Genomic DNA, 13,701 nt, shown 5'->3' with positions numbered 1-13,701 from the left:
GGGGTCAGGGAAGTGCACTCGGAGAGGCAATGGGAGTGGGTGGTCTCTCCCTCCCCCACCGGAAACTGGAAGCCAAGTGGCCACCGCGACCTGTACCAGCAGTTTCCCGCCCCCACCTGTACCCCCGCCCCTACCCCCGCGTGCGCGGAGGAGCGCAGGTGTCTCTTCCGAGCCGCACCCTCCCCGCACCCCCACCACCCGTCACCTAAGCCCTCTTCCCCCGCCCAGTCCCCGGAGGGCAATCGGAAGGGAGCTGGCCTGGGGAGGGGGGGCCGGGGGGGTAGTAGATGCGTTTGTGTGTCACGGGGGAGGGAGGAGAAAAGGGAGGGGAGAACCAGGGAGAGAGGGAGAGAGCGCGCGGCGAGAGAGGAGGGCGGGCGGGAGGCGGATCCTCCTACCTGGGGCGCGCTCGCTCGCTCGCGGCTCGCTTGCCGGGGCCGCGAGTCACCTGGGGAGGCCGACAAGTGCGGACACATTGGCCGCCGCGGCGCTCGGCGAGGCGCGCACGGCCTCAGGCGGCTGCGCCTAGTGCAGGCTGCACCCGCCCGCCAGCCGCGCCCGGGCCCCCGGCCTGCGCTTGCAGGGGCCCACGGTCGCTCAACCGGGCTTCGAGGTCTCGGCCCCCAGCCTGGGTCAATTCCCCGGGCTCACGCGGCGGCGGCGGCGGCATCCCGGGCTCACCATGGTGGCAGCGCGCGCCGAGTGCCCGCGCGTCGCCGGCCGCCCGAGCCGCAGCGCCGGCTGAGCGCAGTCTGCCCGCAGCCCCCTGGCCCCTGCCCGGCCCTGCCGGGCCCGCGCGTCCCCTCCGGCCGCCGCTGTCTATGGCGCAGCCCCCCTCCCTGGATCATGCACAGAAACTTTCGCAAGTGGATTTTCTACGTGTTTCTCTGCTTTGGCGTCCTGTACGTGAAGCTCGGGTGAGTACCCCGTAGGCGGGGGCAGCAGCCAGGGGCCAAGACAGGACGAAGGAGCTGCCTCCAGGGTGTCCCCGTGGGGACGTGGGGACTGGAGGGGGCCACGGCAGCTCTCTGGGCTCCGGGGCTGGCCCGTGTGTCAGACCCTCGCCCCACGCCAGCAGAGACGCAGCCCAACCCCCTGGGCTCCCGAGGGGCGCCGAGCCCAGCGAGGGAGGAGAGAGAGCGGGGCGCGCGGGAGGTCCGGCCGGGCTCGCGGGTAGCGGCGAGCGTGCCCGGCGCGTACTTTCACCTGTTTGGGCTCCAGGCCCCGGGGGTGGGACGCGCCTTCCCTCCCCCGGGCTGCGCTGGGCGCCGAGCCCGGGCCGAGCGCTCGCCGCCTGGAGGGTGCGCCGGGGCGGGGTCGGGGGGCGTCCGGCGCCTGCGGAGGCCTGGGAGGGCGGGGGGCGCGCACTCGGCCGCGAGCGCGCAGGCCGGGGCACCCGCCGCGGCCCTTCTTCTCTATCCATCACCCAGACGTGTTGAAATTACCTTGACAACTCGTCCGGCTGGCTCGGGATGGGCCGTGGGGCCGGCCGGGCCGCCTCGGGCTCGGTCCGGGGCCCGCGCCCCGCCCGCCCGGGGCCCTGGGCCCTGGGCCCGGCCCCCTCTCGCCGCGCTCCCCCTGGCGCGGCCCGGCGGGCGGGCGCCCGGCGAGCCGCGCTAGCTGCTCTCTGCGGTAGCTGCTCCGAGTCGTATTTCCACATTCCTGAACCCAGCCGAGTCCTTACCTGTTGAGCCGCGATCTCCTTTAGACAGAATCTGTCTCGGCCTCGCTCGAAGTGGGGGTGGAGAAACGGCGTGACAGAGAGGGGGTGCGGTGCACCTCGCCTGGGGCGCCCACCGCCCGCTGCTGGCCCCGCGCTCCTCGCACCTGCGGGGACCCGCGCCCTGCGCGCCTACTGTGCGCCGCCGGCTGCCCCGAGGCAAGCCCCGTCCAGGCCACTGGCAAGGCGATGAACAGACCCGCGGGAGGGGCAGGTCCAGGTACCACTGGGGGGAGATGCGGCTTCCCAGGCGGAGAGGTGGAAGCAGGAGCTGGGAATCGTCTCTCCATCACCCTCCATCCCATCTCTACCCCGCCATTTTACAGGTGGAGAAACTGAGGCCCAAGGCCTGCAGAGACAAAGCCAGTGGCTTCAGAGGCAGGACAGGAAGCCCCCATCCTAGCCTGAGCCCTGCAGGTCTGGGCGGGCGTGCCTGTGGCTGCCGGTAGCCCCGTTTATCATAGGTCTGTGGGTAGGCTGTGTCCCTGGGTGTTTGTTTATGGAGGTGAGGGGTGCGGGGCATTGAGCCTGCTGGGCTGAGGGTGGAGTGGGCAGGCTGCTCTTTTCCTGCATCTTCAGCAGTCCTGCAGTGAGTCCCGCTGGGCTCCTCAAAGTGATGGCAACCCTTAATGAGGCTTTGTCCCTGCAGCCTGATTCTCAGCGCTGAGGCCTTCCCCCTCCTGGCACCCCTAGAGTTAGGCGCTTTTACTCTCCCGGATTCAACGATTAGGAAACTGGGCACAGGACCTAAGTCACTGTCCTCAGAATTCAGTGACACAGCTGGGGCTGCAGTTGGCTGTGGCCCCCCTACTGCGGGCCGCTGTTCCTAGCGTCCATTCTTCTGCATCAGTCATCGGAAAGCAGCCCTTCCTCCCATGAGTGAGCGGGTGGGAAGAGCTCTAGGAACCCCCGTAGACAGCAGAAGGAGCTGACGGTCCACCCCAGCCCCGCTCCTGGGGCTGCTTCCAGGGCTTGAGGTCTGTGTGCCCTTCCCAAGCCTCCTGGTCCCTTCTGTAAACAGGGAGTGCAGCTCTGGCCATCCTGAACAGGATGGTGGCCAGTGTCTGAGAGAGGTCTGAGTGAGCAAGACCCCACCGGGCCTCTGTGTAGCCCAGCCTGAGCCCCGGGCACCTGTGTCAGCCTCCCTCTAGGAGGAGGTAAGAGTGAAGCAGTGGCTGAGCTTCCTTCTGTGTGGCCCTGGTTCTGCCCTCAGGCCCCACCCAGGACCCCTGGAGGGGAAACTCCTCCCCCTGGTGTGCCAATTTAAAACACACACTCCCCACCCACCTCCTTGATTTCCAAAATGTGACCTCTGAACACCCTGTGGAATGGCAAGCAGGAAAGCCAGAGATCTACCCTGGGATCTGCTAAGGGAAGGAGAGCCAATCCCTCCCTCGAGGCTCAGCCTCTGCCCGCCAGGACTGGAGAGAAGGGCCCTGCTTTCTTCGCAAGCCATCTTGGCTACGTGCAGCGGTAGAAGGGGGAAGCTGGGCCCAGGTGTGTCCTCAGGGGTTAAATGACCTGGAAGCCCATTGCATTAAGGGGGAGTCTGGGACCAATGGGCTGTCTGTTCTGTCCTCCTGTCACTCCTAGCCTGTGGCCTTGAGTGAGCCCTTTAACCTCTCAACCTCCCTTTCTTCATCCAAAAAATGGGGTCACAACACCCCCTTCACTGCGTGCTGCCCGTGTTACTCCTGAGGGCATTTGCCCTGCAGGTGGTGGAGATATGTGTCCCAATGAACAGCTGTAGATACCAGGAGAATCTTTCTTATTGTTAATGACTATGATGTCACTGAGGCTGACACCCTGAGGACTCCTCCAGATGGTGTATTCCAGGGCGTCTGCATCCCAGAAGTTGGGATTTTCAGGGTCATAAAGTTCTGACCAAAGATCAGAGGTTGTATGCATGGATGGGATATTACGTGATCACTTCCCTGCGTGCTGCCTGTGTTTAATTACACAGGGGGGCCACCCGGGCACATGCAGCCATCACACACATGTGCCCCTAAGCCTGGTGCAACTCACATGTACAACCCCTGAAGGACTCCAGTACCAGCTGGAACCAGAACTCAGCCCTCACAATCCCCTTAGGCGTCAGGGCCCTAAGAACAGATGCACCTGGGATTTGGAGCAATTTGAAAACCTGATGGCTTCAGGGAGTCACAATTTCTCACCCAGGGCCCTTTTTGGACTGAGCGGCCTTCAGCTCCAGCCTTGGAGGAGGCCAAAGCAGAACTCAGAGGAGCCCGTCTGGAGTCTGGACACTCTCTGCTCACTAGAACTAGAGTCACTGCAGTTCTAGGACCAGCCCTGCCGCAAGCCTGTCCTTGCCTTTGGGGCCAAAAGCAGAGGGGCCTGAGAGCCCTGGACTGGGAGGGATGAAGGTGGAGGAAGCGGCTGCTTCATCCTGTGTGATGAGCCTCCACACCAGGTCTAGAAGTTAGAAAATCCTCTTCCTCAGGACGACATGCCAGACCGCCCAGCCCTCCCTTGTCTTGCCATCTTCCTGCTTTGTGCTGTGATTCAGATGTAAAGAGATGGTCATGTGGAACCAGAATTGGCTAACGACAGGAGGTGGGACACTAGACCTATGTTTCAGGCTTAAACAAAAAATAAAACGAACTCGAGGAGGGAGAATGTCTTTGTAGGTCTACTTCTCCCCAAACCCATCCCCACCAACCCCTCAAAGGAGAGCAAAAGAAGCGGGATGGGGAAGCCAGAGTGCGGAAGCCTCTGTGCGAGGAGAGCAGCACCTGCTGGCGATGCCTTCCCACTGGCGGCCTCTCCAAAGAGGTGCCCAGGCAGGGTCGTGCAGGCTCAGCACCAGCACAAGGCTGGGCCTGGTTAGCCATGGCAGTGCCTGTGTGCGACCCACAGCCAGCCTCACTAAACCCAGGGCACACGGGGGCAGAGGCTCAGACACTCAGTGCATCTGTGCACACACACCTGTCCTCACAGACTGCCCACGCTTCCGCAGGCACACACAGGCACATGTAGGCACATGCATGCACACACGCGCATACGTTGCCGAGCACAGCCCCCAAGAGGAGCACACGCCTCCGCGAAGTTCCCCCGCAGAGCCGCCCCCATGTGCACCTTCCCGAGCCAGGCCAGAGCTGTGTGGCTCCCTAAAGGTGGGGGTACGGGTGTCCCAGCCAAGGCAACTTGGGCAAGCCCTGGAGGCGGCTCCCACCACACGCTCTGGTCAGCCTCCCCTTTAAAAAAACCCGCCGGGGGAGGAGGCGGATGTAGGGGCGGCCCGTCCAATGGCAGCTGCGCGCCTCGGGAGACTTGGAGAAGTGAGCCAGAGGGAGCGACAGAGCCGGTTCGCACCGACAGACAGACGGAGGTCCAGACCGCAGCCAAGGCGCGCCCGCTGCCCCCGGCCGGGTCCCCGCCCCGCACTCCAGCCCCAGCTCCCGCCGCTGCCCCAGACCCAGCGCCATGCGCGGCCCTAGCGGCGGGGCACGGGCGACGACTGCGCCCGGGCCCACGAGACCCGGCCCCTAGCGCCCAGCGCCGCCGTCCTGCATCAGGGAGCTCCGCGGGGACCCCGGCCTCAGCTGGCCCAGGCGCCCGGCCCGTGGAGCCTGCTCAGCCCCGCCAGGCGCGCCGGCCCACCATGCTCCTACTGTCGCCGCGCAGCGCGCTCGTCTCCGTCTATTGCCCGCAGATCTTTCTCCTCCTGTCCAGCGGCAGCTACCTGTGAGTGCGGCGGGCGGCTTGTGGGGTGGGCGGGTGGGCTCCCCCCGGGCCTCCAGCGCTGGAACCGGGCGGGCAGGGAACGCGGCAGCGGGGCCCCTGGGGCGGGGCACCGGGTGACCGTCGCGCGCGGGAGCCGGGGGACTTTAGGTCGCCTTGCCAGCCTAAGCTGCCGAGGTGGAGCACTTGGCGGGCAGCTACGGCAGTGAGAAGTCCTGGCTCTGGGGTCAAAGAAAGGATGGCCCGAGAGCGGCTCGACTGCCGGAGTGGAGTAGAGCAGGCTGTGCACGCCCAGAGCGAGGGCCCGCGGGCGCGCGAGCGGCGCCGAGATTCCCTGCGCGTCCCAGAAGAGTCCTGGACCGGCGGGGGACTCCTCCCCGTATTAACCTACGCGGCGCGCAAGACCATGCCACATTTGGGAGAGCCGCACGCACACACCCGCTCCCTCGTGCAAACACCGGCACACACGTGCACGCCGCGCTTCACCGGACAGTGCCCGGACTGTACCCTGAAGCCGCTGCGGCTTCTCGCGCCTTCCTGCCGCGGTGGCCCGATCCCTGCCCCTGCCAAGTCCTCACCTGGGGGCGAGGAGGACGCGCATTGCGCGCTGGCGGCCGCGTTCGCCCAGGTGTCTCAGCCAAGGGAGAGCGCGGAGCGTGGGCGCGCGTGTGTGCGTCCGGCAGGGCAGAGCCCACGGGGCTCTGAGAAGCTCCGGGCAGGGCCGAGTCCAGCCCAGTGAGCCCAGGGGGCGCGCAGTGGTGGCTTCGCCGGATTCCTAATGGGACGCATATGCTCTGGCCTCTGACTTAAAAAGAAGTTTGATTTATGGAACCGCCGTTTGGGGGAATTTAAGCTGGATGCTACTGATTAAACCTCAGAGCCTGCTCTCCCTCCCCTTCTCTTCCCTTCCCCCTCCCCCTCCTTTACACGCGGGCCACGTCCGGGGTCGCCTGACGCGGCCAGAGGGGGCAGCCGCTGCCTTCCCGCTCCCTGCGCCACCCCCTTCCCCATGCGGTCGCAGTCCTAATACATCGCCGCACCCCCACCCCCATTTAATAAAGACGCAGCCAATTTCTCCTCTTGCTCCTAGGAAATTACTATCCTACCAGTTTTCCTTCTATAAATAGTCGCGCATCTTGAAACAAAAGTTCGCAACCGCAGCCAGATGCTGCGAGGCCCGTGGTTTCCCCGGCTGTGGGACATAATTACAAGGTCCGGGCACAGAGAGCGCTCCAGGCCCGGCGGGCAGCCCCGGCTGCGGAGGCATCGCCTGAGGGGGGCGGGGTAGCAGGGCGCATGCGGGTGGGGACCGCCTGAGCAGTGGGGACCCAGGCTAATAAAGTGCCAGGGTCCCCGGGTCCTGCTTCTGGTGTCCTTCCCAGGAACTAGATCAACCAGGGGACCTTGGAATTTCAGCGTCTGGCGGTTGGAGGCCAGGAAGCCTCCCCCTCCCCAGAATCCTGGCATTTCAGCCTTAGGCCTTGCTAGAGAATTGGCAGCTCCGGTGCTTGGGAAATCAGTTTTGGAGCCGGCTGGCTGAGGTTCGGTGTTCATGGAGAGGTGTCCGGGGTGGGAGACCAGGAGTCCTGCGGAGGTGGGGGCGAGGGAAGTGGGGGGATTGGGGGGTTGGGGTAAGGGTGGGAGAGAGGGAGGTGCGCAGGGGCCCCAGAAGCCTGGTGGGAGTTGATGCCAAGGCAGCAGTGAGGGGCCTCTGGGGCAAGGTGGTGCCCAGTGTACCTCTGCAGACCCCAGGTTTACCTCAGGGCTGGCCCCTCATCCGGGCCTGCAGTGACTACACCCGCCAGGCTTGCTCCTGGAGTGTGCACTGCCAGCTGTGTTGGCAGAAATTCTCCTAAGGAAACAGCTTTTCCAGACATCCCTGGGCCAGTGCTGGGGTCCGGCCTGAGTCGTGGGGGACAGGAAGGCAGCCTGCATCCCTGACTTGCCCTCAGCAGCTCCTGCCCCACAGGGAGGAAAACGCTGACGCCAGCCTTCCCCAAGCAGAGACGAACCCAGACACGTTCCCGGAGCCAGGGGGGCAGGTCTCAGATGTCCCTTGCCCCGTTTGTTTGGTGGGCGCAAGGCTGACCATAGGTGGGAGTAGGGCCTGCGCAATTCGATTTGAATGAAAGCATGCAAAGTGAGAAGACCTTGGTTCCCGTGTCTCCGACTCAATGGCTGCACTTGGGGAGGCAGCCAGCAGCAAGTGCTTGGAGAGCTGTGAGAGGTGGGGGTGAGTGTCAGCCCACCCTCAGCACTGCAGGCGCACTCGATGGTGTTGGCCTTTGGATCTGAGGATGCCTGGGCTACGAGGGTCACTGGGTGGAGGCTTCATTCTGCTCCAGAGAACTTTCAGGAACTTTCCAGATCCCATTGCTGGGATCCCAGACACTGGCTGACGGCTGATCCTCCCCCTTTCATCTGGACTGCTCCCCTAGCTCCCTGTCCTGGGCTGTGGTCTGTGCACACCGAATCCCAGACGCATGCCTGGGTCCCTGCCACTGATCAGGTTGGACGGGTGTGTTGGCCTGGAAGCGCCCTGCGCCCCTGCTACATGCTGACTTGCAGCCATGCTAGGCGGCTCTGGCCAGCCCTCGCCTTCTCTGTGCAGAGCTCTGTTGTCAGTGCAGGAGCTCCCAGGGCCAGCGGGGGTCAGTAACGGCCCAAGGGAGGGCAGGTAGGGGACTGCAGGCCAAGAAGAAGGCTTGTGGTGCTCGGTCAGCTGGAATGGGGGACTGGCTGAGGCCTTGACCAGGACCAGGCTGAGCTTCTGTCCCAGGCAGGTCTCTTCCGGTCTCAGCCTTCCTCTCCCAGATGTGGGGGTTGGCTCTGACGACCCCCCCAGGTCTTCCGGTAGGAGCCTCTCATGGTGACCGCCCGCTCTGGGGAGCCGAGTGAGTCATGGGTGACGGCGTGGTTACTCACCGACCACCTGGCTGTGGCAGGGTGGGGGGGCGCTTACCACTGCCCTGCCAGGCCAGGCCTCTTCCCGGCTCCACCGCTGTGGCTTTGTCAGTGGTGCCAGCCACAGTCCCAGAAGTGCTGTGGCCATGACCCTCGAGGGGGAGGAGATGAAGCAGGCCCACTCCCATGGCACCACGGCCTGTGTGGGGACAGGATGCACCCCGTGGCTCAGGCGTGTTCAGGTTGCCCTTGGGGGAGGGGCAACTCCCAGCCTGGAGGGTCTGCGTCTATCCACGTCTGGGAGGGGCTCTGCTGTGTGCCCTGAGCAGGTCCATGAGCCTCTCTGGGCCTCAGTCTCCTCATGGGTCACTTGGGATGGTGATCCCTCCCCCAAGGCTCAGAACAGGCCACGTGTAGTTGGAACTTGAAAGTGTAGAACGTTCCATAGAGGGTGTGCATGTGGGGTTCAAGCTGGGAAATCTGATGAGATCTCAACTGGGGATCCCCCACTGGAGGTGGACAAGTGGAGCCTCTCTAATCACAGGAAACTCCCCAGAACTCATCACCATGTGGACGAGACCCACCAACCATTGGCTAAAGGGGAGAATGTGCATCCTGGACTGTCTGTGTGCAGAGGGAGGACAGGAGGTCCTGGGGTGGCACTGGGCTCCACGGTTGTGCGCCAAGGCCTGTAGGATAATGTGCCGTTTTCTAACATGGTTTCCCGTGAGGCCAAGGGGCATGATAGTGACTCAGATCTGGGTCCTCATCCTGACTCCACAGGGCCCTCACTGCCTGGCTGTGTCCCCAGGCCCAGCTCTTCCCTCTCCGGTGCAGATCACCGGAGCACAAACCTCACCGGGTGGCTGTGGGAAGCTCTAGCTTGATGCCTGGTGCGGTCGGTGTACGGGAGACAGGCCATTCTCAGCTATCAGGAACAGGGAGGTTGGCCACAGGCAGCACAGGGGGAGGCCCAGTGGCTGTGTTCATTCAGGAAGGAATGATGGACCCTCTAGGGCATCTCAGAGGGCTTCCCAGAGGAGATGACGCTCAGACAGGGTTTTGAAGGATGGAGAGGAGTTGGCCAGACTAAACAGGCATATGAAAGAGACCCCTAGAAGAGGGAACACTACTGTCAACACATTCACCAGGGGTTCCCCTCCAGGGAGCCTCAGAGCATCTTGCTGAGGTGGGCCGATGGGATGCCAGGGTCCGGAGAAGAGGCTGTTTCCCAAGATCACCTTGGATCCCAGGGGTTCAGCCCTCCCAGTTCCAGCTCCTCACCTGGTGCCAGCGCTGCCTCTGAAGGGAAGTTCCCCCTATGCAGTCCCACATGGAGTGGAATCGGGGTCTCCCAGGGCCTCAGGCTCCAGCCAGCAGTTGGAGGTGCTGATGGGAGGCGAGGTGATGATCATGAAGTTGGTGATTTTTGAGGCGCCAACGGCACATTATTGTTCCCTCATTCACACACTTCCCTGGGCTCCTCTGGGGACACAGTGGACAATGGCCGAGCAAGTCACACTCCCGCCCCCTCCCCTCCCACCCGCCACGTCCCCGGAGCCTTGAGTCACCCTGGCAGGGCAGGTGGGTGCCTGTGGGGAGCCCAGGGCCCCTGCTTGGGTGTGGACCAAGGCTCTGTTCTCGGAGGACCCTGACAGACCCTGGGTGTGGAGTGGCGGTGTTGGATGAGGTAGAGGGCTCGGTTGTGGGTGTCTAGGCCATCAGCCCAGGGCCAGGGTGCGGAGCCCCCGGAACTAGGACCCACATGCAGTGGGAGCCCAAGCCCTCACGGCTCACACTGCTCCCTGTCATCCCGGGCAGATGGAGAGGCGGTAGCAGGCTCCTAAGGCTGCCGCCCTACACAGCCTTGGGTCCGGCTCAGATGGGGCTCAGCTCCCCTCCCAAAGGGACAGGAGGCCGGGCGCCCTCCCTTGTCAGATGAAACCCCGGCCCAGGGCTCCTTCAGCCTGATGAAAGGGTCATTGTGTGGTGCGGGCCGCCCGCTGGCCAAGGACAAAACCACCGTTTGTGCTCCGTCCCTGGCGCGGGGCTGGGGGCCTCACCTCAGGCTGGCCGGCAGGATGGGGGTGGATACAGGTGCGCTCCCTCCCCCTTTCCTTGTCTTCCCACTCAGCCTGCCTGGGGCCCCTCCCCCATCCCTGCCCCTCACCCAGGGCGTTCTCGTCCTGAGTGTGGGTCCTGAGGCTTGGGTCAGCTCCGCTGTTGGCAGAGAGGCAGTGAGTTCTCCAGCCCCGGAGGCATACAAGCAGATGCAGGAGTGAGGGCCGGGGATGCTGGGGAGGGTCCCTGCCTGAGCAGAGAAGCGGAGCTCACAGGTTCTCTGTGCAAGCAGCCGGTGGAGTGGTTGGCCTTTCCAGAGGCCATCCCACAGTCTCAGTGGTAGAGTGGCAGGTGAGGCTTGGCACAGGGCCATCGACACGTCCTCCATCCCCAGGCTGGAGCAGGTGGCAGCTGAGGTGCTGGGGCTGCCACGAGGCTGGGTCTGAGGCTGTGTGCAGAAGACACTAACGTCCTGCTCCCCCAAGCAGCCTTTGCAGCTTTAGAGTGTGAAGCCTGCAGGTGCCCAGAGCTGGGCCTGGGAGGAAGCCACCCCACCCGACGAGCAGCTTGCCGGGTATCAGCAGCAACGGAGAACAGCCCGAGTGAGCATCTCCTGGAGTTCCATCCCATGACCCCTGCGGGCCTCCATCGCTTTCTGGAGCCCTCCCGCACTGTGATCCCTGCTCCAACCCTTCCGTGCCCTGTTGGAGCTCTGAATGGGCCAGGCCAGAGGGAGCCCGGGCACAAGGACTGGTGGTGTCTCAGCTGGCCTCCACACAGCGGGTATTGGTGGGGCCAGGGTGAGGAGGCGTCCAGAGCCGCGACTCAGGCTGGCGCAGTCCCAAGTGGTGAGACAGATGGCAAAGCCCCTTCCAGTGGGAAGTCCTCCAGAATGCACTGCCTGCCCTGCAGACCCCCGCCTGGGGGACACAGGATGAGGCATTCCCACTTCTGGAGGACTTAGTTTACCCCAGAAGGCCCTCCCTAGCGGGACTGACATGTGCACAGTGCCCAGGGTCTGCTTTGGAATCTGTGTCCCCCTCGGGCTGCCAGAGAAGGGGAGCTAGGAGAGGCCCGTCTGCCTTGGTAGGTGGTGGAGTGAGGAAGACGAGGTCAGGGTGCAGAGTCACTCGCCCAGGTCAAGCAGCTGAGCCCAGATTTGAGCCCAGGGACTCCTGGCTGTTGGGTCCATGCCACTTGTCACGGTGTCTTACTAAGGTGGGTTTCCAGTCTTGGGCGGGCTCTGTTGCCTGTCCCGTTTCCTGCCTGTCCTCTCCAGGCAGAAACCAATGCCTCCAGTTGCTTAGAACTGTGTGTTGACCAAGAGTCCCTGGGACCCTGAGCGAGGGTGTCAAGGTTGCAGGGGCTGCCTCCAAGGTTAGCTTTGGGACCAGAGGTGCAGCTGTCCTGTGGGTATGGGAAGCCCAGAGGCCTTCTGTTCTGGGCCTTGTCCTGCTTTCGCCCCTGACCCGGGAGCTCTAAGACCAGCCTGGCCAGCTTTGTTGGGTCAGCATGTGTGTGGTCCTGGATGCCCAGGTCCTGTTCCTGGCTCAGCTGTGGGCTTGTGGCAACCTTGAGGGTATCCCTCCCCTTCTCTGGGCCTGTGTTTCCCCATCTGGGTGGTGGGTCTGGATGCTCCCCCAGGTCCTCTTCCTCCCTCCTCCCCTTCCTGCTGGCCCCACCACCACCCTGAACTTTCCCTTCGTGCCCACAGCGTGATGGCAGCCCCCACGGGTGGGTGATCAGGGCTGGCCAGGTGCGCAGGTATGACTGGGAAGGAAAGCCCCTACCGCCCTCCCTTCCAGCATCGTTTACACAAAGCCCTGTGGGACCCACAGCAGGCGTTCTAAGCCATCTGTGATGAGGGTGGCCCAGGGAAGACCTCTCAAGGAAGGCAGCCTCTGACCTCGGCCCTGAAGGACCTGCTGGAGGGAAGGAAGATGGGTTCCTGGGAAAGGGACAGACGTGGGCAAAGGCCTGGAGGTGTGAAGAGGATGTGGCGGCATCAGGAGTGGGGAGCAGCAGGTTCAAGTAGGCTGGAGCAGGAGAAGGTGAGGTGGGGGTGGGGCCTGAGGCAGTGATCTCGGATCTGGGGAGCCCAGGGCAGGGAGGAGTGGCTTCAGCAGAACTTTAGAAAGACCCTTCTGAGCAATGAGGTGGAGGATGGGGAAGCATGGAGGAGGCTGGTCCTGCCCACCAGCTGCAGATGCAGGGTCTGGGCCACTCCGGGGCTGAGGAGAGGAGATGGCTGAGTCTGTAGGACCATCCAGTGGCAGGGGTGCCAAGGGAGTGTGCTTGGCCAGGTCTGGGGTTGCAGGGTTGCCTGCCTCCTCCCCAGCACTCAGGGCAGTACCAGGCCCTCACTCAGTCGGTACCCAGCAAATCTGTCAGTCTGATGGCCACTTGCGGGTCTGGGGCCCAGTGAACTCCCAGCTCAGGGCCCGCTGCCCAGGGGTGGCAGAGCCTGTGGTGGCCCCAGGTGTGCTTGGCCCCTAGTGGCACAGGTGGGAAGGGGGAGTGGGTGGCCGGGGGCTGGATGACTTCTGGGCTCCCTGACTCAGGTCTTCCCAGGGTGACTTCACCGCTGGCGGGAAAGTGTTGGGAATTTCCAGGTGCGGCTGACACCCCCACTAGGAGGGCAGATTCATCACTCTGCCATCTCCATTTCCCGGGGCTCCTCCTGTGTGCCTCATGGCTCCCCTCAGCCTGGGGAGGGCTGGCCTTCAGGGGCCACACTCCTGTGGTCTGAAGTGCTTGCTTGGCCCCATCACTGCTCCAGCAAGGTTGTCACCCGCCTTGGTGGCACTGCCCTGGGGATGGAGTCGCATGTCGGGCACACCTTTCTGAGCCTCAGGGTGTTCAGGGAGTGTTCCTGGGGGTGACAGGCACAGGATCCCTGGATGCCAGGCAGGCTGGTGTTGTGGAGAGAGCACTGGATAGGGAGTCAGTGGCTCTGGGCTCCAGTCACTCCATGTCCGCAGTAGTCCAGAGTACACAGGGATGCAGGGGCTGGGGACCTGCGGGACATAGTCCCCGAAGTGGCCAGGCTGGGCTGCTGTGGACCTGCACCTGGGGAGGGCCACTGGGCTGAGGGCTGCAGACTGCACACGGGCCGCACCTGCTCTCTCTCAGAACCCACCTCCCCAGCGTGTGGCCTGGGGGCTCCCCTCCAGGCTGCAGCTCCTGGAGGTGCGGGGGGTCACCTGGCGCCCCATCGTGCTCTTGTATTTCCTTCTGGCATCTTTAGGAGCCAGGCAGGGTGTGCAGTGTGATGCCTCCCTCTGTTGTGGGAGTCCCCTGCTTTGGAGCAGCCT

The 13,701-nt window shown here is 64.0% G+C and overlaps 1 protein-coding gene across 2 annotated transcripts in view; it reads left to right on the top strand.

The window, feature by feature from the left end:
- Positions 1 to 350: 350 nt before the first annotated feature.
- WNT7B (Wnt family member 7B) overlaps positions 351 to 13,701 on the top strand; it is a 55,447-nt gene continuing 42,096 nt past the window's right edge. The window contains exon 1 of one of the 2 annotated variants that reach the window (XM_024240116.3): positions 351 to 917. In XM_024240116.3, coding sequence (XP_024095884.1) covers positions 847 to 917 — 71 coding nt within the window. In that variant the 5' untranslated portion in view covers positions 351 to 846. Of the gene's footprint in view, positions 918 to 1,596; positions 5,426 to 13,701 lie in introns of those variants that run through there. The other variant, XM_024240115.3, reaches the window with a different exon arrangement.

The sequence above is a fragment of the Pongo abelii genome, chromosome 23 (genome assembly GCF_028885655.2).
Source record: "Pongo abelii isolate AG06213 chromosome 23, NHGRI_mPonAbe1-v2.0_pri, whole genome shotgun sequence".
Classification (NCBI taxonomy): domain Eukaryota; kingdom Metazoa; phylum Chordata; class Mammalia; order Primates; family Hominidae; genus Pongo; species Pongo abelii.
The sequence above is the reverse complement of the archived record's forward strand: the minus strand, read 5'-3'. Positions and strand labels throughout refer to the sequence as shown.